This window comes from Dreissena polymorpha, unplaced genomic scaffold (assembly GCF_020536995.1).
Source record: "Dreissena polymorpha isolate Duluth1 unplaced genomic scaffold, UMN_Dpol_1.0 chrUn028, whole genome shotgun sequence".
Lineage (NCBI taxonomy): Eukaryota > Metazoa > Mollusca > Bivalvia > Myida > Dreissenidae > Dreissena > Dreissena polymorpha.
This window is the reverse complement of record NW_026273342.1, coordinates 242754-267044: the sequence shown is the minus strand read 5'-3', so window position 1 is coordinate 267044 and position 24291 is coordinate 242754. Positions and strand designations below refer to the sequence as shown.

The following is a 24291-nucleotide window of genomic DNA, read 5'->3' as shown; positions in this document are numbered from 1 at the left end:
ACGCAGCGTAAATTTTGCGCACATTTTAGTGAAACGGTGAACGCATTTATTTACGTTCGGCGTAAATTCTGTGCGTAAACCTAAATTTGCGTAAATATACGCTATGTTAGTGAAAAGCACTCCTAGTACTTATCTCTGTGAACTTCTGTAAAATTCTAACATTATGCTAGTGTTACCATTCAATGTAACCAAAGTAGAGCCATGTCTTTCAATATTAGAAAATGAGACATTCTATGTTTGAAGAAAATTGCGAAAAACATTTGAAAAAACGATTGGTACTTTGACAAGCATTAGGGTATCTCTTTCAGTGCTGGAACCAAATTCTGAAGGCTTTTGCAAACAGTTTGGATCCAGATGAGACGCCAGGTGGCATCTCATCAGGATCCAAACTGTTTGCTATTCTGATAGTATTCTTTGAAAAAAATCAAAGAAAATGCTTATTTTAGAAATTTAGCAGACGACATTTGAGCAGGCAACAAATTTCCCGGCATGCAAAGGGTTAAAAAGCAGACTTATGAACAATAAAAAGGGTGGCAATGATGCTGCAACAGTTGGAGTTTCTCTTGCTTTTAAAAAGAACATTCAAGATTTGTGTTGTGCACTTTGTCTGAAATTCTCAGCTATCAATATTGCCTCTGTGGTCATGATATGTACATTCCAATGCAACAGCTGTTGATTTTCCAGCAAATAATCAATCCTATCAGCAAAAATATTATTCTTATAGAAAATCTTTTCATGGTTGCCATTAATGTTGAAAAGGGCTGCTAAGAAGTATTTAAGATACCGGTAGCCATATGTTTTCCTAGATTCAGCATACCGGTATGTTAGTGTTGGTTAAATGTTGTATAAAAGCCTGAGTCTCAATTCTGTATTAAAATGGATGTATGCAATTGTTTTAATTGTGTAAGTTTGTTTGTATCGAGCTGAAGCTGAAATTAGTTCAAATTATAGATGTATTTTCTATGAAATCAAGAGTTTAAATATTTTGGTTATTTTAGCAAGATGATATGTATTGTGTGTTCTGTGGTATACATAGTTGTCTTGAAGACTATATACTTAACAAAAATGTGCAAATAGCATACTCACAGGTAAAGGTATTTGAAGACTTAAATTGAAGACTTACAACCCCTTTTGCATGAGGGATTGTCATTTTAATTACACAAAATTTAATGTTGTCACATAAACTTGCATATTGCACATGTCTTTACAGATCTACCTCGACCCTCAGTTGCAGACGGAGGTGATGAACAGTTAATGTTGTCATGTAAACTTGCATATTGCACATGTCTTTACAGATCTACCGCGACCCTGAGTTGCAGACGGAGGTGATGAACAGTTAATGTTGTCATGTAAACTTGCATATTGCACATCTCTTTACAGATCTACCGTGACCCTGAGTTGCAGACGGAGGTGATGAACAGTTAATGTCGTCATGTAAACTTGCATATTGCACATCTCTTTACAAATCTACCCGACCCTGAGTTGCAGACGGAGTTGATGAACAGTCAATGTTGTCATGTAAACTTGCATATTGCACATCTCTTTACAGATCTACCGTGACCCTGAGTTGCAGACGGAGGTGATGAACAGTTAATGTTGTCATGTAAACTTGCATATTGTACATCTCTTTACAGATCTACCGTGACCCTGAGTTGCAGACGGAGGTGATGAACAGTCAATGTTGTCATGTAAACTTGCATATTGCACATCTCTTTACAGATCTACCCCGACCCTGAGTTGCAGACCGAGGTGATGAACAGCCAGGTTCGCTGCAAGTACTACAAGGAGGGCTGCAAGTGGGTTGACAAGCTGCACAACCTTCAGGTCTGTGTGCCTACATGTGTGCTTGTACTTTTTGGCCCCTACTGGTTTCACCGGAGGGGACTTATGGTTTTCGCTCTGTGTGTCCGTTGGTCCGTCAGTCTGTCACACTTTTCTGGATCATGCGATAACTTTGAAAGTTCTTCATATTTTTTCATGAAACTTGAAACATGGAAAGATGGCAATATGGAGATTATGCAAGTCATTTCATTTTGTTCCTACGTCAAGAATTATTCTGGTTTCTATGGCAACAAATAGACTAGAAATACTGCTGAAAATGGTGAATCCTGCACACTTTTCTGGATCCTGCGATAACTTTAAAAATTCTTCGTATTTTTTCATGAAACTTGAAACATGAATAGATGGCAATAATGACATTATGCTCGTCAATTCATTTTCTTCATACCGGTATGTAAAAAATTCTGGTTGCTTTGGCAACAAATAAAAATAAAAAAATTAAAAATTCTGACAATGGTGGAGCAAGAAGGGGACATATATTGCTTGGCAATAGTCTTGTTGAAGTTAACCCATTTATGCCCAGCGTTTAGAAAAAAGGCCTTGGCAAACAGCGTAGACCCAGATGAGACACCGCATGATGTGGCGTCTCATCAGGGTCTGCGCTGTTTGCTTAAAGGAATTTCTGTAAGAAATATTCTAAATATAGAAATAAATATACTTGACATCCCTAATTTTGGAAATAAATTGATCCAATTTAGCATGATGGGAGAGCCCCACTAGGCATAAATGGGTTAAACAATCGGAGAAGACTTATCCCAGGTTCTGGGCTAGTTTCTCTTCATGTTGGTAAACAAGATAACTGTGTTCATGTAGATATCAAGACATAAGTATCTGCCATCAGTATGGTAAGAGAGACACCCTAAAGATGCACAGTTGATAAACTTGTCAAAAGTCCTGAACAGTGATGGTACTTCAGAATTTTTATTATTTTAGGTGTCAGTTTTGTGTTTGGAATGTACATTTATTGAATTTAGTAGCGTTTGATGTGCTTGCTGAAGGGTGCAAAATAAATATGTCACAATAGTCAAATATTAATGATTCAAACATAGTAAAATTTCAATGACTGATACTTCAGTTCGTTCTGTTAGTTAAATATGGCATTTTGTATCAGATGCACTGACAAAGGGTACTCATTAAGCTGTAAAAACTGTGTATCCAAGATAGGGATGTGTATTACTATCTTTATTTTAATAATCTGAGCTATATGTTACTGCACTCTGTGATTGATCTATGTGATTGTTGGCAAGTTTTTTATTGGTCTTGTAGTAATTTATATTCTGCATTCATAGTTCATATCCATCCTATTCATAATTATACCTTATCACATTCTGATATTTAAATAATAAATCGACTGTAAATTGATATTTCAAGTTTTATGCAGAAGAAATAGCAGAAGTCCTGCATGGTCAGGATTGTATTATATGGAAAGATAAAAGCTTTGAATGGCATGAACAATGATTGTATCATGTCAAATACAAAGTTATTATATGAAACAGATATCTCAATGTTTAATCATGCAGACCAATTCTTGAGGGGAAGTGGTGGAAATAAGAGACATCCTGAAGCAAAAACTTAACCCATTTATGCCTAGTGGACTCTCCCATCCTTCTAAATTGGATCAATTCATTTCCAAAATTAGGGTTGTCTGGTATATTTATTTCTATTTTTAAAATATTTCTTACAGAAATTCCTTTAAGCAAACAGCGCAGACCCTGATGAGACGCCACATTATGCAGCGTCTCATCTGGGTCTACGCTGTTTGCCAAGACCTTTTTTTGGACGCAAGGCATAAATGGGTTAATCTTTTTATTCATGTTTGTATACCATGAAATTCATGGTTCATATTTGTTGAGTGTGCTAGCTTGTATTGTTAAATAATAATTACTGTTGTCTTTTGAAATTTCCTAACCTGTTTATAGAAAAAAAAAAGAAAAAAAATTAATTAACATTTAAGTTTGGAATCATAATGTCCAAATAAACAGGGCCCATATTACAAGATATTTGGGCAGTGCTCTGGGAAAAGGGGGTTGAACGCATGTGCATAAAGTGTCGTCCCAGATGAGCCCGTGCAGTCTGCACAGGCTAATCCTAAATGACACTTTCTCCTTAAACTTGATTTTTGCTAAGATAAGACATTCTTGAAACAAAAAATATCATTAAAGCGGAAAGTTCTGTCCCAGATCAGTCTGTGCGGACTGCACAGGCTAATTGGACGGCACTACATGCACATGCATTAAACCTTTTCACAGAGCACGGTCCATTTGTAAAAAAAGTCTTTGTTAGTTGATGTTTTCAAAGCTTCATTTCTGTATCATGTATTCAGATTGTTGAAAACTGTTCATAATTAAAAGCATCAGTTAAGTTACTTTCAACTGAATCATGTCTATTTTTACAACATTCAGGAACATATGTGCCTCAGGTGTTTTACATTTATAACTTCTTTGATGAATCATAAGACTTAAGTGACCTTTTTGGTTGTTCTCATTAAAGTCAATGGAGTCTTAAAGATCATTTACTTGATACCCAGAAGCAATTGTCAGTCAACCACATCAGCAGGGTAAAATGTTAACTAACAGTTTATTTCAGGGTAATGGTTCTTATTACCAACAAAATAATTAGGTCATGTTTTTTTATTAAATTTAATATTGTTGATGTTTGTGACTACTTTAGAACATTTATTTGAAGAATTCTTTGAATTTTTAAGATTTCAAACGTGGCTAGAAACAAAGAAAGCCTATAGTCTCTCTTTAACAATACCAAGATTATTGGCTTATTGATATCACAGTTATTATTTTGCATTTCCTTTAAGTAAATGTTTACAATTGCTGTATTTGTACATCCTAATGAATAGTACTATCACCCTGCTGCATATTGATTGTCTTGGGCATTGGTCAATGAACCATGTTTGCTCCAGGTCTTTATGACCATTGATTATTGACCCTTACCATATCAGAATGAGGGCTCACATTGTGCACTCTTTTTCAGTTATTTTTTTAGCCTTGTTCTGAGAAAACTGGGCTTAATGCATGTGCATAAAGCGTCATCCCAGATTATCATGGACGACACTTTCGGCCTAAACTTGATTTTCGGTAAGGAGGAACCTCCTTCAAACTAAAAATACCATAAAAGCGAAAAGTGTCGTCCCTGATTAGCCTGTGTCGACTTCACAGGCGAATCTGGGACGACACTTTACAAACATGCATTAAGCCCAGTTTTATCAGAACCTACTCATTTAATCACAGCAAGCTATTTAATTAATGATGGAGTTAACAATGGAGTTGACAATAGCTATTGTTTTGCTGTAACAAAAATGAAATGTGTTGTAATTTTAATATCTCCATAACAGCTGCTACATTTACACAAAGATAAAGGTGGACTTTGTATGAGATTTCACCATATTTATGGAACATTATTTCTTTAGTATTCAAAATATAGTTATGACACATTGGTAAAAAAAAATGCATACATTTTTCACTATGTTCAGTATCTAACTCCACACAGTACAAGCAAATATTTGTTAATAACATTACATGTCTTAATTTATTATCCATTTATGCCTAGCGTCTAGAAAAAAGGCCTTGGCAAACAGCGTAGACCCAGATGAGACGCTGCATGATGCAATGTCTCATCAGGGTCTGCACTGTTTGCTTAAATGAATTTCTGTTAGAAATATTATATATATAAAAAGAAAGAAATATACTACACATCCCTAATTTTGGAAATAAAATGATCAAATTTAGAAGGATGGGAGAGTCCACTAGGCATAAATTGGTTTTACATGTAACATATAGAGCTCCTGGGAATGAGACTCAGAAATCATGGTGTACTGTCCCATATATTAGCCAGTGCAGTCCACACAGGCTTATCAAGGACAACACCTTCCCTTTAATGTATTTTTCATTTAATGGATATCTCTTTTAAACTTAAACAAGAATCCAGTGAAGGGGGGAAGTGTTGTCCTTGATAATCCCATGTGGACATCCCGGGCCAACATGGGAGGATAATTTACGCATGCATTTGGCCCTGTTTTCCTAGGGACCCACTCATATTATTAGTATGATAGCAATTTTGTGATATTATAATTATGTTCTGATAGTCATTGCATTTGGTAACATAATGTTCATAAAAAGTGATTTATTTCATCTTTACAAAAGAGAATGATATCATTTTTTCTTTTTGGTGAAGTGTTTGTGAGCTAGGAGCATAAGAGAATGCTAACAAATTAGTCAATTACAATATTAATGTAAAGCAATTGTATATGTGACACTACGTGACTTACCTATTGCCTAATGGCAATGTCTGTTCATTAATGTTTTGTTTTCTTAATTAACTCTGTCTAAAATATGGACAGTATTTAAGCATTACAGGTATCTAATAGGGTGTTTGATATGCCTAGTATCCTTGTAATGATATAATGTGAGTACATTTGTAAAATGAAAGATTAATGAGATTTGATATTAATTAACAAATATGCTTCTCAAATAACATAAACACTTTGCTTGAATCAAACTGCATATGTGACAGATTTAATTTAGTTTAAATTAGTATAATTAAGTGCTTATTAGTATCTGTTTAGAGTCCCCTCTACAAGTCTGAAAGATCAAATCTTGTTAGTTATTTTTATGTTCTTTGCTATTTTTTCTTTAGTTATATTTAATTATAATGTATTTGTATTAACTATACAAGCATACAATGGGGACTTCAGTGACCCCTCTAACCATTAATGCTCAGTTGGTTAAATTATGTACTTAGCCCTATAACTAATATATTATATTCTTAATTCTAACACGGCACGCAACTTGTTTTCTATAGACAAAGAAGGAAATCAAGTGTGGGTTATTCTGCAATAAATTATAGGCGGAGCTTAATGTTTCGAAAATAGTTCCGAATAACTTAAGTAAATATTGCAGTAAAATGCACGTGCTAAATCCCGCTATGATGGTTTGTTGTCAAATAACCCACTGTAAGGAGTATAGATGTGTGTTATCAAATCACTCGTGCTTCGCACTCGTGATTTAATTCCTACGCATCTATACTCCTTACTGTGGGTTATTCGACAACAAACCATAAAAGAAAAATATTATTTCTTAAATATTACATGTTTTATTTATACATATATTCTCACTGTTTCAGGGCCACCTTGATGTTTGCCGCTACGACTCAATTACGTGCCCTAACCAGTGCTCCGACATTCTGTCACGACTTTCAATCGACGATCACTTGGAATTCAGTTGCCCAAAACGTATCGTCATCTGTGAATTCTGTAACCAGGAATTCCCTGGAGAGGCTTTTGATCTTGTAGGTTGAAATAAAATACTATTAATACATTTTCTGTTGGGCATAGGTTTATGACATACTGTAATGTCTTAATACAGCATAGCATTGTATTTTACTTAACACTTTATACACAATAAATCAACTTTAACAACCAATTAAAAATCTGTTATTTTAAACGAAAACAAGCAATTGAAAGGTCAATAATTTGTTTATTGAATTGTTATATATTATTATCAATTTATCCTCCCCCCCTTTTTAGCATGTTGGAAACTGCCAGTATGAAATCGTGTGGTGCGAAAACAAGTGTGGTGCCAAGTTGGAGAGGCGTTACCTGAACAACCACATGAGGAACGAGTGCCACAAGCGCACGATCAAGTGCCCTTACTGCTCCAAGGAGTTTGTCTATGAGACGCTACAGGTGGGTGGGTGGGGAATGGTGTTAAGTTTTATTCGAGAAATTTGTTGGATTTAACTGCAGTGGGTGGGAAATGGTGATATCTTATACATGAGACATTGATCACATGTTGGTTTTGAAAGCATTGTTAAAAAATGTTTGAAATATTTGATGAGGTTTATTGTTGGCCTTCTTTCATCGAGTTCTGCAATAAATTGTTTTTTATTTTCTACCTGATGTCATTAATTGGTGAAATTGAATTCAAATCAACATTTTTTTTTTTCAATGGCAGAAGCTTTTTACTGAATTTTATCTGCGAAAATGACCCTATTTGCAGTTTATTGTAGTAAATTATCTAATGATATCGTCATTGTGTAAAACTTCAAAAACGTCTGGTTGCAGACTCACCAATATCAGTGCCCTCGATACCCTGTGCCTTGCCCCAACCGCTGTGACCCCGTGAAGATCCCCAGAGAGGAAGTGGATATCCATGTGCAGGAGTTGTGTCCCTCTGCGACCGTCTCATGCCAGTTCAAATATGCAGGCTGTACCCACAAGGTAGGCTAAAATGTCCCTTTGTTTTCATGCTAATGTGCACAGCATAAACTGATTAGTTTAGAATGAATTATAACTTTAAGAGCATTTCTCAGATTTGTTAAAAAAGCATTTTTAGCTCATCTATTTTTTGATTATATGAGCTATTGTCATCACCTTGGCGTCAGCGTCGGTGTCCGGTTAAGTTTTGTGTTTAGGTCCACTTTTCTCATAAAGTATCAACGCTATTGCATTCAAACTTGGTACACTTACTAACTATCATGAGGGGACTGGGCAGGCAAAGTTAGATAACTCTGGTGTGCATTTAGACAGAATTATGTGCTCTTTTGATACTTAGAAAATTGAAAATTTGGTTAAGTTTTGTGTTTAGGTCCACTTTATTCCTAAAGTATCAAAGCTATTGCTTTCATACTTGCGACACTTACTAAGTATCATAAGGGGACTGTGCAGGCAAAGTTATGTAACTCTGACTGGCATTTTAACAGAATTATGGCCCCTTTATACTTAGAAAATTGAAAATGTTGTTAAGTTTTGTGTATTTGTCCACTTAACTACTATTGCATCATATCTATTGCTTTCAGACTTGGAACACTCGCAAACTATCATTAGGGGACTGTACAGGACAATTTGCATAACTCTGGTTGTCATTTTGACGGAATTATGGCCTTTTTTGACTTAGTAACTTTGAATATATGGTTAAATTTTGTGTTTACATCCACTTTACTTCTAAAGTATCAAGGCTATTGCTTTCAAACTTCAAATACTTTCATACTATCATGAGGGTACTGAACCTGGCAAGTTTAATTTTACCTTGACCTTTGAATGACCTTGACTCTCAAGGTAATTTTTTTATACTTAAATTGCCATGACTGTTATTTATGATCAGATTTGATTGATACTTTGACAAAACAACTCTTACCTGACATACTACAATAGACTCCACCCAAACCATCCCCCATGCCCCCCCCCCCCCGCCCCCCCCCCCCAGAAATCCCTCCACCCCCCCAAAAAAGTATTTTTTTTCTTTCCTTTTTCTGAAAGATCATCTTATAAATGACCACACCCTCACACTATACCCCCGACCCCCCCCCCATTTTTTTTAAAACATGGTTAACAAAAATAAATAAAAAAATATTTTATTTTTGAAAGACCGTCCAACTATTCCCCCCCCCCCCCCCCCCCCCCCCCCCCCCCAAAAAATAAAATAAATAAATAAATAATGTTTTTTTGTTTGCATTTTTATTTCTTATTTTTGGAAGATAATGTAAGACATGACCACACCCTACACTATACACCCCTCTCCACCCCACCCCACCATCTTTTTTGATTAAAGTATTGAGATAGGTCCCTTCACCTTTAAAAAGAACAAGTGCTGTCACCATAGGATGACTTATGCCCCCTACGAAACCTAAACGCAGATTTCGAAACCTAAATGCGGACCCTAAGTTCAAGGTCAAGGTCACAGGGGTCAAAATTTGTGTCCGTATGGAAAGGCCTTGTCCATAAACACATGCATACCAAATATGAAGGTAATATCTCAAGGGACATAAAAGTTATGAGCTTTTTTCGAAACCTAAACGCAGATTTCGAAACCTAAACACGGACCCTAAGTTCAACGTCAAGGTCACAGGGGTAAAAATTTGTGTGCGTATGGAAAGGCCTTGTCCATATACACATGCATACCAAATATGAAGGTTATATCTCAAGGGACACAGAAGTTATGAGCATTTTTTAAACCTAAACGCAGATTTCGAAACCTAAACGCGGACCCTAAGTTCAAGGTCAAGGTCACAGGGGTAAAAATTTTTGTGCGTATGGAAAGGCCTTGTCCATATAGACATGCATACCAAATATGAAGGTTATATCTTAAGGGACATAGAAGTTATGAGCATTTTTCGAAACCTAACCGCAAAGTGTGACGCAAAGACGGACAGACAGACGGACAGTCCAATCACTATATGCCCCCTTTTCTTCGAAAGGGGGCATAAAAATAGATGAGTGGTCTGCACCCGCAAGGCGGTGCTCTTGTTGATTCATTTTCTTCTGCTGAATGGATTTATTTTGGAAATAAGTTTTAAATCTTGATGAACAGGAAATTTAGTTTCTCATTTAACCAAGGATTCTAGCGTTCAATTATTTACAGTGAGCTCAGTATCATAAGTTTGCCTGTATTAACAACGTACTGCTAAAGAAAATGAAAGTACATTTAAATCCCTGTAAAAGTACCCTGACACTGAACAATAATGGACATTAAAGCTGTTAACATTTTGAAAGCAATGTACGTATTAACCCATTTATGCCTAGCGTCTAAAAAAAGGCCTCTGCAAACAACGTAACCCAGATGAGACGCCGCATGATGCGGCGTCTCATCAGGGTTTGCCCTGTTTGCTTAAAGGAATTTCTGTAAGAAATATTCTAAATATAGCAATAAATATACTAGACATCCCTAATTTTGGATATAAATTGATCTAATTTAGATGGATGGGAGAGTCCACTAGGCATAAATGGGTTAAAAAAAAACTCAAAGAATTTCATATTATTTATCTGTCAAAATGTTTTGATTTCAGGCAGCTCGGTATAGCCTGGATCGGCACATGGGTGACAACACAAAGCACCACCTACAGTTGATGTGCGACCTCGTTCAAAAACAGCAGACGCAAATCACACAGCTCTGCAACGCCTTGTATTCTGTAACCCAGGTGACTGATGGCACATTTGTCTGGAAAATCACTGACTACAAGCAGAAGTTCATTGAATCTATTTATAAAAACACTGAAATTGTCAGCGAACCCTTCTATTCCACAAGATTTGGTTACAAGATGGCTGCATCTGTGTTTTTGAATGGGAACGGATCAGGGGAAGGGAAATATTTATCAGTTTACATAAAAATACTCCAGGGAGAGTATGACAATATTTTGGACTGGCCGTTTCTGTTGCCAATATCGTTCACCATTTTCGATCAGAACTCAGATCCCGAGAAGCGTGCAAGCATCACAGAAAGTTTCGTGCCTGATCCGACTTGGAAACACTTCCAGAAACCAGTGAAGGATGTAGATCAACTAGGATTTGGCTATCCAAAGTTTGTTTCTAATGAGATTCTGAAGACACGAGACTATATAAAAGGGGACTCAATCATCTTAAGAGTAAAGGTGGACAACTCTCACAGTTCATTTTCGTAATAGTGCAGACAGGTTTACCCACCTTGGATAGTTTTATCCTTATTACCAGTATGCATTTCCTTCATGAAAATAAATGTGCTATTTTAGGCTCGGAAAGGATTTTTGTATGTCTGGTTTTAGTTTTCATTGGCATTTAAGAATTTTCATCTTTAGTTTTTTAGTAGTTTACAGGTGCATTAGTGTTCTATTCAACATTTTATGAAATATTTAACCCATTTATGCAAAGTGGACTCTCCCATCTTTCTAAATTGGATAAATTTATTTCCAAAATTAGAGATGCCTAGTATATTTATTTCTATATTTAGAATATTTCTTACAGAAATTCCTTTAAGCAAACAGCGCAGACCTAGATGAGATGCCTTATCATGCGGTGTCTCATCTGGGTCTCCGCTGTTTACCAAGGCCTTTTTTCTAGACACTAGGCATAAATGGGTTAAGCAATCGGCAAATTGTGCAGAAAATGAAATGCATTTAAATTTAATATTAAAGTCTTACCCTTGTTCACATTTAAAAAGGTTAAGGTAGAGAAGTCAACTTAAAAAGGATTCCTTTCTTAGTGTTTGCAATGTTTGTTTATAAATAAGCTGCCTACCTGCCTTCTTTTTGTATCCAAAGCAACATGCATCTCAAACTTATATGATATTACAATTGTTATGGTGGAGGTGATAATTTGAGTTGCTGATGTTTTTAGTGATTTGTTTTGATGAAAATCTTTGAAGTGCAATATTTTTTATAATGTATATATATATATTACTGTTTCACTGTGTTATATTGATACATTAGTGTTATGAATTCTAGATTTGTAGAACACATCAGCTATTTAAGATGCATTATGCTATGGTTGTGAAATCATAGTTTGATTTGTGTAGTCTTACTTTCATGTTCCTGTGTGTTGTATCTTTACTATTTATTTATTATTACAATATTCTGGTGTGTCTTTTGCATATTATCATTATTTTGACACCATTACAATTTGAAAAAGTGTATAATACCAGAGCAAAATAACTTGTGGAGTTATTTATCTATCATAGTTGGAGAAATTGATAAATCAATGGTAATATATGTTCTAACATGTGTTTATCATCATTTATTATATGAGACTTAACAGATCTTAGTTAAATGCAATTACTCTTTGTTTCTAATGCAATCAGAGCAAAAAATAACAGTATGTGTTAAAATGTTAGTTTTCAACAAAAAGCAACTTCTTTAACCCATTTATGCCTGGTGTCTAGAAAAAAGGCCTTGGCAAACAGCGTAGACTCAGATGAGACGCCGCATGATGCGGCGTCGCATCTGGGTCTTGGCTGTTTGCTTAAAGGAGTTTCTGTAAGAAATATTCTAAATATAGAAATAAATATACTTGACATTCCTAATTTTTAAAATTAATTGATCCAATTTAGAAGGATGGGAGAGTCCACTAAGCATAAATGGGTTAAATGTGTTATTGTAAGATAGTGTTTAATGAAATTTAATGGTGTGTTCAAATGTAACCATCTTTGAAGAGCAGTCGATAATAATTAAGAATTCATGAACAGAAATCAATGATGACTTAGTAATTGTGCCATTTTTGTGAATACAGTAAACAAACTATAATTTTCATAATGTTAAACATTAAATCATAAATTGCGAATAACATGTGAGCTACTACTACTAGTTAAATGTAACATACTTTCTATTCATATGTTAATATTTAAAAGTTATAGAAAATTTTCTAGACACACACGAGGGTGGTTATTCAGTATAATCATGATTCATTGTATATATCTGCCATTAATAAAATAAAAAATAAAAAAGGTGTTTTTGTTGAAAAGTTTTTTAAAAACAAATCTGTAAACAAAAAAGCAAATATTCTACCCTTCCTATCAACTTTAACCTTTCATATTATGTTCGTTGAGCAAGTGGGGCGCTCGTAGCAAATGTGCAAGAACTGCATTTTGGTGTTGTGTTTACTTGACTGTTAAAAGTATAAAAATTGTGATCTAGAAACAACAAAAAAGCTATTTGAATTACAATATATTACAAAAAGGTGCACTGCAAAGTCATACATCTTAGTTAGAATACCACTTGGAAAGCACATGAGAACCTCTTTAGCTAACTTGAGCACAATGTGCTCAAGGTAAGCTTTTGTTTACATCTTGAGTCCATAATCCGTTGCCAACATTTAATATGTACACTTAACCCTTATAGCGCTGGAACCGAATTTTAAAGGCCTTTGCAAACAGTTTGGATCCAGATGAGACGCCACAGAATGTGGCGTCTCATCAGGATCCAAACTGTTTGCTATACTGATAGTATTCTTTGAAAAAAATCTAAGAAAATGCTAATTTTATAAATTCAGCAGACGACATTTTAGCAGACGACAAATTTCCCAGCATGCAAAGGGTTAAAGGCCATCTTTATTGCCTACTCTTCTTGGAACTTTGTCAAAACATTTGTCATATCCAAGGTGAGTTTAAAACTGGGTCACATGGGCTTAAAAACTAGGTTACTAGGTCAACGTCAAGACATAGATTATGAAAACTATAGTATTAACATTTATCGCATAATAATCCTGAAACATGATCAGAACAATTACATCATGTCAAGTTAAAAATGATTCTGGTTCATTGAAATAAATTAATGGCAGTTTTCCTCGATGGCTATATGCAACCTAAACTGGGTCATGTGGGATAAAAAAAACAGGTCACTAGGTAAAGAAAAATCTGGTCAACCCTAGAGGTCACATTAATTGCCCTATGTTTATCAGACTTGTTAGACAACATTTTCCCACTTACTGTAATATTTTGAGTTTGGAACTGAATCATGTGGGGGTAAAAAATTTGGTCAATAGGTGAAATTAGAGAAAATCATTTTTTGCTTTATTACTTTGAGATTCTAGATTATTGCACATGCAATAACTTTGTTATGCCCTCCCCCCTTCAAGGAAGAGTGGGTATATTGTTTTGCTGGATGTCTGTTGGTGGGTCTGTCAGAAGACCAGTTCATTTTCGACAAATAAATCATCAACGCTTTTGACCGATTGGCTTGATACTTCACATATCCACTTGCTGTGGACAATAGATGACCCATTTTGAAGTTGGGGTCACTAGATCAAAGTCACTGTCACAATAAGTATGAAAATCTTTTCCGATCAATAACTTGTCAACGAATTGGCTTGATACTTCACACGTGCATTGGCCTTGGACAGTTAATGACCCCTATTGAAATTGGGGTCACTAGGTCAATGTCACTGTAACAATAAGTGTTAAAATCGTTTCCAATCAAAAACTTGTCAATGAATCGACCGATTGGCTTGATACTTCACATGTTCATTGGCCTTGGACAGTAGATGACCCCTATTTACATTGGGATCATTAAGTCACAGTTTAAGGTCACTGTCAAAACAAGTGTGAAAATCGTTTCCAATCAATAACTCATCAACCAATTGACTGATTGGCTTGATACTTACCATGTGCATTGGGCTTGGACAGTACATGAGGCCTATTGAATTTGGAGTCACAAGTTCAAAGCCCTGTTTAGGGGACATATGTCTCCAAACGCAAATCTCTTGTTTATTTCTCTTTCACAAGCAAAAACAATAAGTATGTTTTAAAATGGTAGTTTTAACAAGAAGCAAATGCTATATATGTGCTTTTGCAAGATTTTGCAAGAAAGTCTTAAAAGAAATTTAATTGTGTATCACGTGTTAACAAATCACAAATCTTAATATCAATTGTATGAACATTTGTCCCAATGATGTCTTGGAGAATTTCTTAAGTGGGTCACACGGTATCAAAAACTAGGTCACTTTTTTGGTCAAATTGACGTTTCATCTGCTTATACTCAAGTGGTCACATTTTTGGGCAATCATCATGAAATTTACTTTCATATGTTAGAATGATATATTTGCCAAGTTCTGAAATGGTTTTTTAAACATTACAAAGGGTGATAAAAACATTTCAGTTCCTTCGGGTCTCAGGTGAGCTACCAAGGCCTTTAGCCTTCTTGTAACTAGTATGTGAAATAAAGCTAAAAAATAAATATTATGGTGAAAAATACAGTAAAACTTTTCAAAAACATACTTTTTAAAACCTTAGATGAGCATATGAGATCAGATAATTTACATGAAGCTAACATTATAGATTTGTATATGATATATATCGACACACTTGTTTAATATTGAAGACATGTTTTAGAACATTTTAAAAACAAAAGTATTTAATTTTAGAAATATTGCTACGTTAGACAGACAAGGGGCATGACAATTTGTGATTATGACAAATGTTCTTTCAGTTTCCCTAAGAAATTAGATGAAGTACAGCCCCTCGTCTATTATCGTCGTGTAATTACAACTTGATGTACTTCCTTGTAGAGGAAACTCCAGTCTCCGCAACCTGTTCCTGTAATAACAAGGAGTAAAATAATACATCAATACCGACATCAGTATAAACCGACGGACAACGTGCATGCTTTCAGAAGAACAATGACGAAGAACATGTATATTATTTGCACTTAAAACGTTTCTTGGTGCACATCCGGTAATGATGAAGTGTTTATTATCATAAACGTTGAAATTTCGGCCGAATGGCAATATGAATAACAAAGGTCAAGAAGGATGCATATACTGTTAAATAAAAGACAAATGTGTTTATTAACCCATGTATGCCTAGCGTCTATAGTAATAAGGCCTTGGCAAACAGCGTAGACCCAGATGAGACGACGCACGATGCGGCGTCTCATCAGGGTCTGTGCTGTTTGCTTAAAGGAATTTCTGTAAGAAATATTCTAAAATAAATATAATAGACATCCCTAGTTTTGGAAATAAATTGATCCAATTCAGAAGGATGGGAGAGTCCACTGGGCATAAATGGGTTAAATAATAACGAATCTTAGGATCAATTAAAAAAATCATAACCAATAGAACGCGCAATATTATCGCTTTGATAGCTGGCGTAATGCATACCAGACATCTCACTTGAATTGGAAGTTTTACACTCACGTAAATCAGGTGGTTGCCCTCAAGATATCGGGTATTGTTTGAGACAAAACCTCCGCTCTGTTTCTCGAGCAATTTGTTGCCGTCCAACTCGTAAACGGTCTAAAACATAATGCATAACGATATGATATGAGTGCCAGGATTGGGATTTAACATACCGGTATCAATCCAATACAATATATATATATATATATATATATATATATATATATATATATATATATATATATATATATAATATATATATCTGTTCGTTTGCGTCCTGACTGAATCCCCAAAATAATGTTTGTGAGACGTCACTAGTGTCCTTTAATAAATGGAGAGATATCCGTTCTATACATGTTTAACAAGTTAAATGAGTATTGTCAACCTCCGCGCAGAGATTTGACCGGAACCAGCATACCTGGATCAAATCCCTGCCGTTATAACCAGCAACGTGATGATAGCCGAGACACGAAGTACAATCCTTTTCCCGTTGTATTTTTTCCCTTTTTTAAGATTTAGATATTTATTTAATGAACCTAAACTTATACAATACTTTGAAAATATTAAAGAAATTGATAATACGTTTCATAATACAATACTTAAACAAAAAATTAAAATCCTTCCAGATCTGAAAAGATTTCCTTCTGACGAAAGAGATTGTATGTGAAATCATAGAACGAAAACCCAGCGTGGAGGTTGGAGTATTGTGTTTTGTTAAGAAGTTTATAAGGACCATGAGAACATACAATTGTGATTCATCGACTATATCCAATACCTAAAACATACATGTATAGACTGATGCAATAATTTGTCTGCTGATCCGGAGTCGCGCATAGAAGGCTAAATAATGTGAGGATACAATCCAATATAAGAAACTTACTTAGCGCACGAACTTTAAACCACAGCTGCAAGTTTATGCTGTTCATTTGCTTAAATTTAAACAAGGCATTTCACTTTACTTCAGTTGTGATGCTGTCAAGTGCAGTTGGGACCTGGTTTTGCTGTGAGTTTGTGTGTGTGTGTGGGGGGGGGGTACCCGAGGGAACCACACCTGCCATGTATGGTGACCACCAACCAAACTCACATGCGATTGGACATTGAACTCCGGTCGCTACGAGACTAGATTAACGGACATTGAACTCCGGTTGCTACGTGACTAGATAAACGGACATTCTCCGGTCGCTTCGAGACTAGATTAACGGACATTGAACTCCGGTCGCTACGAGACTAGATTAACGGACATTGAACTCCGGTCACTACGAGACTAAATTAACGGACATTGAACTCTGATCGCTTCGAGACTAGATTAACGGACATTGAACCCTGGTCGCTACGAGACTAGATTAAAGGAAATTCTCAAAGACTGCATGTATTCATGCTCTTTCTTTTTCGCATTATCACTCTTAATATAGGCGCAACATCGGTACCATAAGACAGAGCGGTTCTGTGATCTAGAGGTAACACACTGGCACGAGAACATAGTCGGACACAGGTTCGATGCCCAGCTCAAACCTAACCTATTAGCTCGCCTTTCCATGATATGTTTAACAGAGTTTCAGCGAAGTAGGTAACTGCCACTGGGAACTTAAAAAGTTACACTCCATGTCGTCACTGGAACGGGGCGTCTCGCACTCACACTTCCTACCATAAGTTAACTTATAAGTCTTCTGGAGTTGATGACCGTATTGAAAAATCAAAGTACTGACTGTACTAATGTGACGATGCTTTTGAAGAGGATGGATATAAAAGCATCAATTTAAGTTTATCTACTTCACCACGATTGTGTATGTGGGTACGAACATTTTGGGGACGAAAAAAAAAATTTGGGTACGGAAATGTTGGGTACAAAAAATTAAGCCCCCCAAAAATGTGGGTACGAAAAAAATGTGAGAACGAAAAAAAATGGGTACGAAAAAAAATTGGGTACGAAAACAAATTTGGGTACGAACACATTTTTGGGTACGAACACAAAATTGGGTACTAAAAAAATGTGTGTACAAAAAAAATTGGGTAGGAAAAAAAATAGGTACGAACAATTTCTGGTACGAAACAAAATTTGGGCTGAAGCAGCATCGTCAAAAATCTGGTGCATTCAATAAAAATCTACTTCACGCACTGAAAACTTTGTAAAGGAAGTGGAGCGAGGTTAAGTATATTTGATTTGTCAACCTTTATATGTCTTATATAGTTTCATATCTTATGTTATATGTGTTCGTTTTCTTGGACCACGGAGCGTATCTTTAGAAAAAGACGTGAGTGGGTACATCAAAATATATAACCTCGGCGCTTCGATGTACGCTAATCGATAGCTACCGGTCACGTGACAAGGTATCGACAAGATATTTGCCGATACGGTCCCGTTTCATATCCGTCTCATCTAGAGTCCGTGCTTGGACCAAACGTTAGTCTTACCTTAAGAATGCGCCCGTCCAGGAAGGGGACCGTTGTGGTCTCGCCGATGACCGCCCTGACCTCGAGCACCTTGCCGGGCACGGATAACTTGAGGGTGACATTGTTTCCCACAATCTCGATCTCTTGGACGATGTTGTTTTCGGGGGTGAGCAGACGCTCGGCCTGCGCGATGTGTTCGGCTGCAGTACCTGTATTGATGGATATTTACAGTTATTTTCTTCCCGGAGGATCAAACCTGTGATTCTATCTTTAAAAGGTAGGATTTGTCGAAATGCTTAGCCTAAAATATGTGTCTGGTTGTCTTTCTTTTAAGAACCATCATCAACTGCCATGAAACAATCGAAAAACCACAGCTCCGCGGTAACCTACTTTAAACATTCCGATCCTTTGGGGAAAATGTATAATTGTAAAAGAAATAATATTTTATTAGGTCATGTTATTTATTCGAAATTATAGTTGTTCGTTAAACCGTTTGCGTATTTGCAGAAAGATAATTTATAAATAAAGCATGCGGCCAAACGATGAAAAATAATATTTATAATAAAGGTATAATTGGACTGCTGTTGCGAAACTGTTCTCAAAAGATCATAAGAACTTCTACTTGTCAAGAACGCGAAGTACAAAAAACGAAAACAAAATAATGCACCATTTAATGACCGATAAAGAAATATTTGTTACTCTTTATACAACAAACATAACTCTACATACCGATCGCCTTATAATATTCTACCGCATTATCAACGGCTACCAGTTTCCATTTTCCATTTAAAAGAGACATATCTGACATCTTTTCTGCCGACAATACTTCGGACAATGTCGCGTTTATGTTTGTTCACTTCTCGCTTTACATCAACTTTGTGAGAAGCTTACTATAGCGAGCGACAAAACACTTCACATCGAACCCGGATGTTTTTGCGATGCATTACCCCATTTATGCCCAGTGGACTCTCCCATCCTTCTAAATTGGATCAATTTATTTACAAAATTAGGGGTGTCAAGTATATTTATTTCTATATTTAGAATATTTCATAAAGAAATTCATTTAAGCAAACAGCGCAGACCCAGACGAGACGCCGCATTATGCGGCGTCTCATCTGGGTCTACGCTGTTTGCAATGTCCTTTTTTCAGGACGCTAGGCATGAATGGGTTAATAACTAAGCCAATTCTACTTCCGAGGTGGCGCTAAGGACCGGATGTTTGAAATTTCACGGATAATTCTACAGGGTGAGTAGGTTTTATATGTTTACTTCAACATATTTCGAATTATTAAAAATACAGGCAATGTTGTGCGATTCAACGCAGATTAATTCATCCTCAAATGTATAACAACATACATTAACAAGCCATATTGAAACGAGAAGACCTTTATAAGTTGTGGTATGTTGAGTTTTGTAAACAAATCGATGTATTTCGCCTGCGTGGCGAGCCAATTTCCACCCGATTAATTCGCTTACGACACCAAACGATTGCTTTCAACATATACTAGCTGCTGTATGCAAAACCCATTAGCTTCCTGCAGATCTCATAGACTTTGTATTTTCTACAAGAGATGGAGCTTATGCCGAAGAGGTGGTACCAAGGGCAGGAGATGGCGCCAATGCACGACATGTATGCATCATCACATGACTTACATATGATAGATAATGTTCCTTTTTCAAACTTCTTTTTATTTGTCAACGTAAATGATAATTTATGCAAACCAACATTTAAACATACAACATTATCATAAAAAACAACAACAAGATCTGTGTGTCCATTCGTCCGTGTGTCCGTGAGTCCGTGAGTCCGTCAGTCTGTCACACTTTTATGGATCCTGCGATAACTTTTAAAGTTCTTCATATTTTTCATGAAACTTAAAACATGGACCGATGGCAATATGGAGATTATGCACGTCATTTCATTTTGTTCCTACGTCAAAATTTCTGGTTGCTATGGCAACAAAAAATCTGACAATGGTGGAGCCGGTAGGGGACATATATTGCTCGGCAAAAGTCATGTTATTAAAGCGGGTATATACGATTTTTTATATGTGTTTAATTGTAATACATTGATAAAATATGTTACAATAACAAAAAATAGGCAAGAAAAATTATACATTAAAGCCGAATTTCATAATATGCAGCAAAGACAAATTAGCGCCCCGAGCCGATAGTGACGTACATATTTTCCTACAATAACCGAAGCATTCGTCTTTGTATTATAAACCGTTAAACTACGAGGGGTGTTCTAGAAGTTCGTGGATTTTCGCTATAACTTATTAGTTTGCTGGTAAAAGTCAATGAAATTTACATATTATACAAACCAATTATCACGGACTTTATATATAAGCTAAAAATGCATGAATTCCACAAAGCGCGTGTGAAACGCGTTGCCATAGAGACCTCAGTAACGACACGCGTGTATTTTATTATAAGTATGAGCGTTACGCGAATTTAAATTTGGTTAAAATTTCGTTGATAAACAGAATTTACGTCAAATTTCACGTTACAGCGCCTAAGTCCTCCTTACAACCCGGATTTGGCCCCTATGGACTTCCGCCTCTTCCCGGAAGTTAAAGCAGAGTTCGTACATGTATGGTATACATGCTGGCGAATTCGGCTGTACAGCCGTTTTCAATTTCAGAATTAAATATCTGGCTTATTTCGCATTTTTCGACACATGTTCTTCTTAACTTTTATTTTAATTTATATTGAAATATATATATACATGTAATAAGTTTTTTACACAGTTTATATAAATTCATAAATATTTGACAAAAGCGTATATACCCGCTTTAAAATGATATACCTGTGTAAAATGGTGCGGGACTAAATATTCATACACAGTATACAATTTTGCTGCTCTTTGTCCGATCCCGTATTACCATACTAGCAAAACAACGTTATTTTGGCCAATAATAGCTTCATTATATACTTCATTGCACGTACCACTAGAAACAAGGTTGACATGCTCATGAACAAAATTGTGAGAATATATGTAATCAAAAATGAATACTGTTTCAAGAGTATGTTTCGGTCTCGTGGCTCTGCCTCTATTTCGAGACGTCATAACACATGCCACTTGACTAAGTTCGCAATCAAATACCTTTGTATGGGACTACACTCCGATGCCCTGAAGTTGAAGCATTTAATTAATTGTCATCTTGAATGCGATGGTTGTATCATATTTACAATTATGTTAGCCGTTCCTTGTTAAAGATTCGATAAATGTAAATATATACCATATTATGAGAATACGTACGTGTAAGACCCGGTTGAATAAACCAATAATTAATGTGAATATTAGTCGTTAGTAATAGCTTGACTAGCTACACATAATTGTTTATCATTATATGTATATCAAGCTATTTGGTTAATGAATTACTGATGTGTTAAATTAATTATTGTTTCAATTTATCCGATTATATGTATGTGAATAAGAACTAATTCGAATTTTAAACGCAAATGCAAATCAAATTGATGCTAAATAGAACTGTTTATATTCTGAAAACAAGGTGTTTCCTAAAACATCATTTAGAGCGACTCAGATGTTCTATTTTCTTTCTTGACAGATCACCACACATGATGCGTACAGTGAACAATTCACAATTAGCTTGCAAACCAAGAAGTTTATCTATGGGAGAAATCGAAGACAATAACATGAAGAGAACGAAATTAGTACTACTACCGTTAGTGGGTGTTCTGTATGTGTTCGTAGTTTGGTCTCTTAGATTGTTTGAAACCGTCCCTCAGCGGTCGCTAAAAGAGGTACAATCTCCGATGATTCACGTGAACCAAGATTGCCAGTTTGTTTACCTTGATTTGGGTAGCAACAAGGGTGTGCAGATACGGAAGTTGTACGAGCCATCGCTTTACCCAGGTGCGGCTATCATACCGTTCTTTGACAAGCTGTTTGGACATATAACGAAGTCCAGCCGTCGTGGGAATGTGTGTTCATTCGGATTTTGAGGCTAATCCACGACACATGGGTCGTTTAAAGCACATTGAACAATCATATCGACGTAAAGGACTCAATGTCACTTTTTACAATAATGCTGTTTCCAACAGAACGGGAGACATTGTAACAATATACTCGGACACGAACTTCGACATATACTGGGGCGCTGGCATTCTGGATACGGCCATTGATAACAAAATTAATATGACATAATATAAAGTCCTAACACTCGATTTTGTGCACTTCATTCGTTCTCAGATTGTGCCCCTTAAACCAAAGGCAGTTTTCATGAAAATTGACATCGAGGGATCAGAATTCATCGTCTTACCACACTTGTTACAGACATTAACTCTTTGTAAAGATATCATTACATCCTTTGTGATAGAAATGCACGAGTGGGCTAAGAAATCCATGGGGTCGACTCTAACATTTGACGAATTAAGAACGATGATACAGAAGCAAGGTTGTGTCCCTTCAGAAATTGTTAATGTCGATGACGAAAGTTTCTTGCATGACGTCATCGTGGAACCTAATTGGTAACGATCATAAAAAGATGTCTGCGTGTTTACATACTTTACTTAATAATAAGACTTTAACAACCAGTGCATTGTTCTGTTTTTTTTTAAAATTTAAGTACAATATTAATTGGTAACGATCATAAAAAGATGTCTGCGTGTTTACATACTTTACTTAATAATAAGACTTTAACAACCAGTGCATTGTTTTTTTTTTAAATTGAGTACATAAATGTACTCAATTATTTGTTAAAAAAAAGAATTTTGTAAATAGGCGTCTGAGAATTCATACAAATGTGTTTGCTGATTTAAGTAGAAGAGGTAAATTCCCATGTTTTAAGGTTGTACTATAAGTTATTGTTTCTAGTTTTTATGACCTGTATAGTTTGTTTCCATTTCATTGTACTAGACTGTTAAATGTAAAAGCTGTAATGTAAAACCGATGACATAAAAACGATCACGTGATATATATATATATATATATATATATATATATATATATATATATATATATATATAAATGTAATACGAAAGAACACTGACGATATTTTTTTCTTCAACCTATCATGCTTCACACACGATTCAACAACATAATATAACTTACGGAAGTCGACGAAATACTGTTGCAGGCGTTTCTCACATTGTTGTTGTGGATGTATGTTAAACAAATAAACACTAACAAAAGCATAGCACTGCGTTTTAAGTAATTAAAAAAGCATATTGTAGTTGAACAGATACGAATCGCTTAGCTAAACCGAAATGAATTATGAATACGGTAAAGTTAGGGTTTGTCTTAACCATGTTGGCATTATCAAGCCTCGCTCTGGCAAACAACAGGTTTTAATGCTATTGTGTGAAGCGTCAATCAAGATTATTCTGTGTAGACGTCACAAGCTTATCAGGGAAAACTATCCCCGCGTTTAAGGTGTTTTTTTATTTAAGGGACGTCCTTTCTTTGCAAGATTTCAGTTTACCCATTTAATGTCGTCTCTAATTAGCCTAGGCGGATTGCACAGGCGAACTTTGGAAGACACGTTAATATTTGCATTTGACCTTGTTTGCAAAGGGAAGCGCGTTATCCCATCAAAGCAAAAGCATTAAATAAATGATACATTTATGCAATGACGTCATTACGTTTATTTCCATGACATCATATGGGGAATCTTGTGTGTCTGCAATTTTCTTTCGTACTGAATGCAGACTAGATATAACCCTGTGTATGT

The 24291-nt window shown here is 35.7% G+C and overlaps 2 protein-coding genes and 1 long non-coding RNA gene across 14 annotated transcripts in view; 2 read left to right on the top strand and 1 right to left on the bottom strand.

Annotated features, from left to right (window-relative positions):
* The window catches only part of LOC127863698 (TNF receptor-associated factor 4-like), a 70728-nt gene extending 57689 nt beyond the window's left edge, over window positions 1-13039 (top strand). For all 12 annotated transcript variants that reach the window (XM_052403306.1, XM_052403318.1, XM_052403317.1 and 9 more), the window contains 5 exons: window positions 1720-1824; window positions 6973-7137; window positions 7376-7534; window positions 7913-8068; window positions 10633-13039. In XM_052403306.1, coding sequence (XP_052259266.1) covers window positions 1720-1824; window positions 6973-7137; window positions 7376-7534; window positions 7913-8068; window positions 10633-11244 — 1197 coding nt within the window. In that variant the 3' untranslated portion in view covers window positions 11245-13039. The remainder of the gene's footprint in view (window positions 1-1719; window positions 1825-6972; window positions 7138-7375; window positions 7535-7912; window positions 8069-10632) is intronic.
* A 1719-nt stretch (window positions 13040-14758) lies between these two features.
* LOC127863703 (sodium/calcium exchanger regulatory protein 1-like) lies at window positions 14759-19492 on the bottom strand. Its single transcript, XM_052403322.1, has 4 exons — window positions 19325-19492; window positions 18617-18804; window positions 16223-16321; window positions 14759-15623 (listed from the first exon to the last, which is right to left on the bottom strand). The coding sequence occupies exons 1-4, from the start codon at window positions 19401-19403 to the stop codon at window positions 15570-15572; spliced, it is 420 nt and encodes a 139-aa protein (XP_052259282.1). The 5' UTR covers window positions 19404-19492; the 3' UTR covers window positions 14759-15569.
* Window positions 19493-19682: 190 nt separating this feature from the next.
* LOC127863705 (uncharacterized) lies at window positions 19683-23155 on the top strand. The gene is made up of 3 exons (XR_008041154.1): window positions 19683-19841; window positions 20165-20225; window positions 22168-23155. It is a non-coding gene; the product is annotated as an uncharacterized LOC127863705 (long non-coding RNA).
* Window positions 23156-24291: the final 1136 nt, after the last annotated feature.

Bases quoted from the DNA above. Each gene is read 5' to 3' on its own strand.
- LOC127863703 (XM_052403322.1), bottom strand. From the start codon at position 19,403: ATGTCAGATATGTCTCTTTTAAATGGAAAATGGAAACTGGTAGCCGTT. The intron at 16,322-18,616 runs GTAAGACTAACG...ATTATGTTTTAG, and splicing joins TGGACGGGCGCATTCTTAAG to ACCGTTTACGAGTTGGACGG. The intron at 15,624-16,222 runs GTGAGTGTAAAA...TTGTTATTACAG, and splicing joins AGGGCAACCACCTGATTTAC to GAACAGGTTGCGGAGACTGG.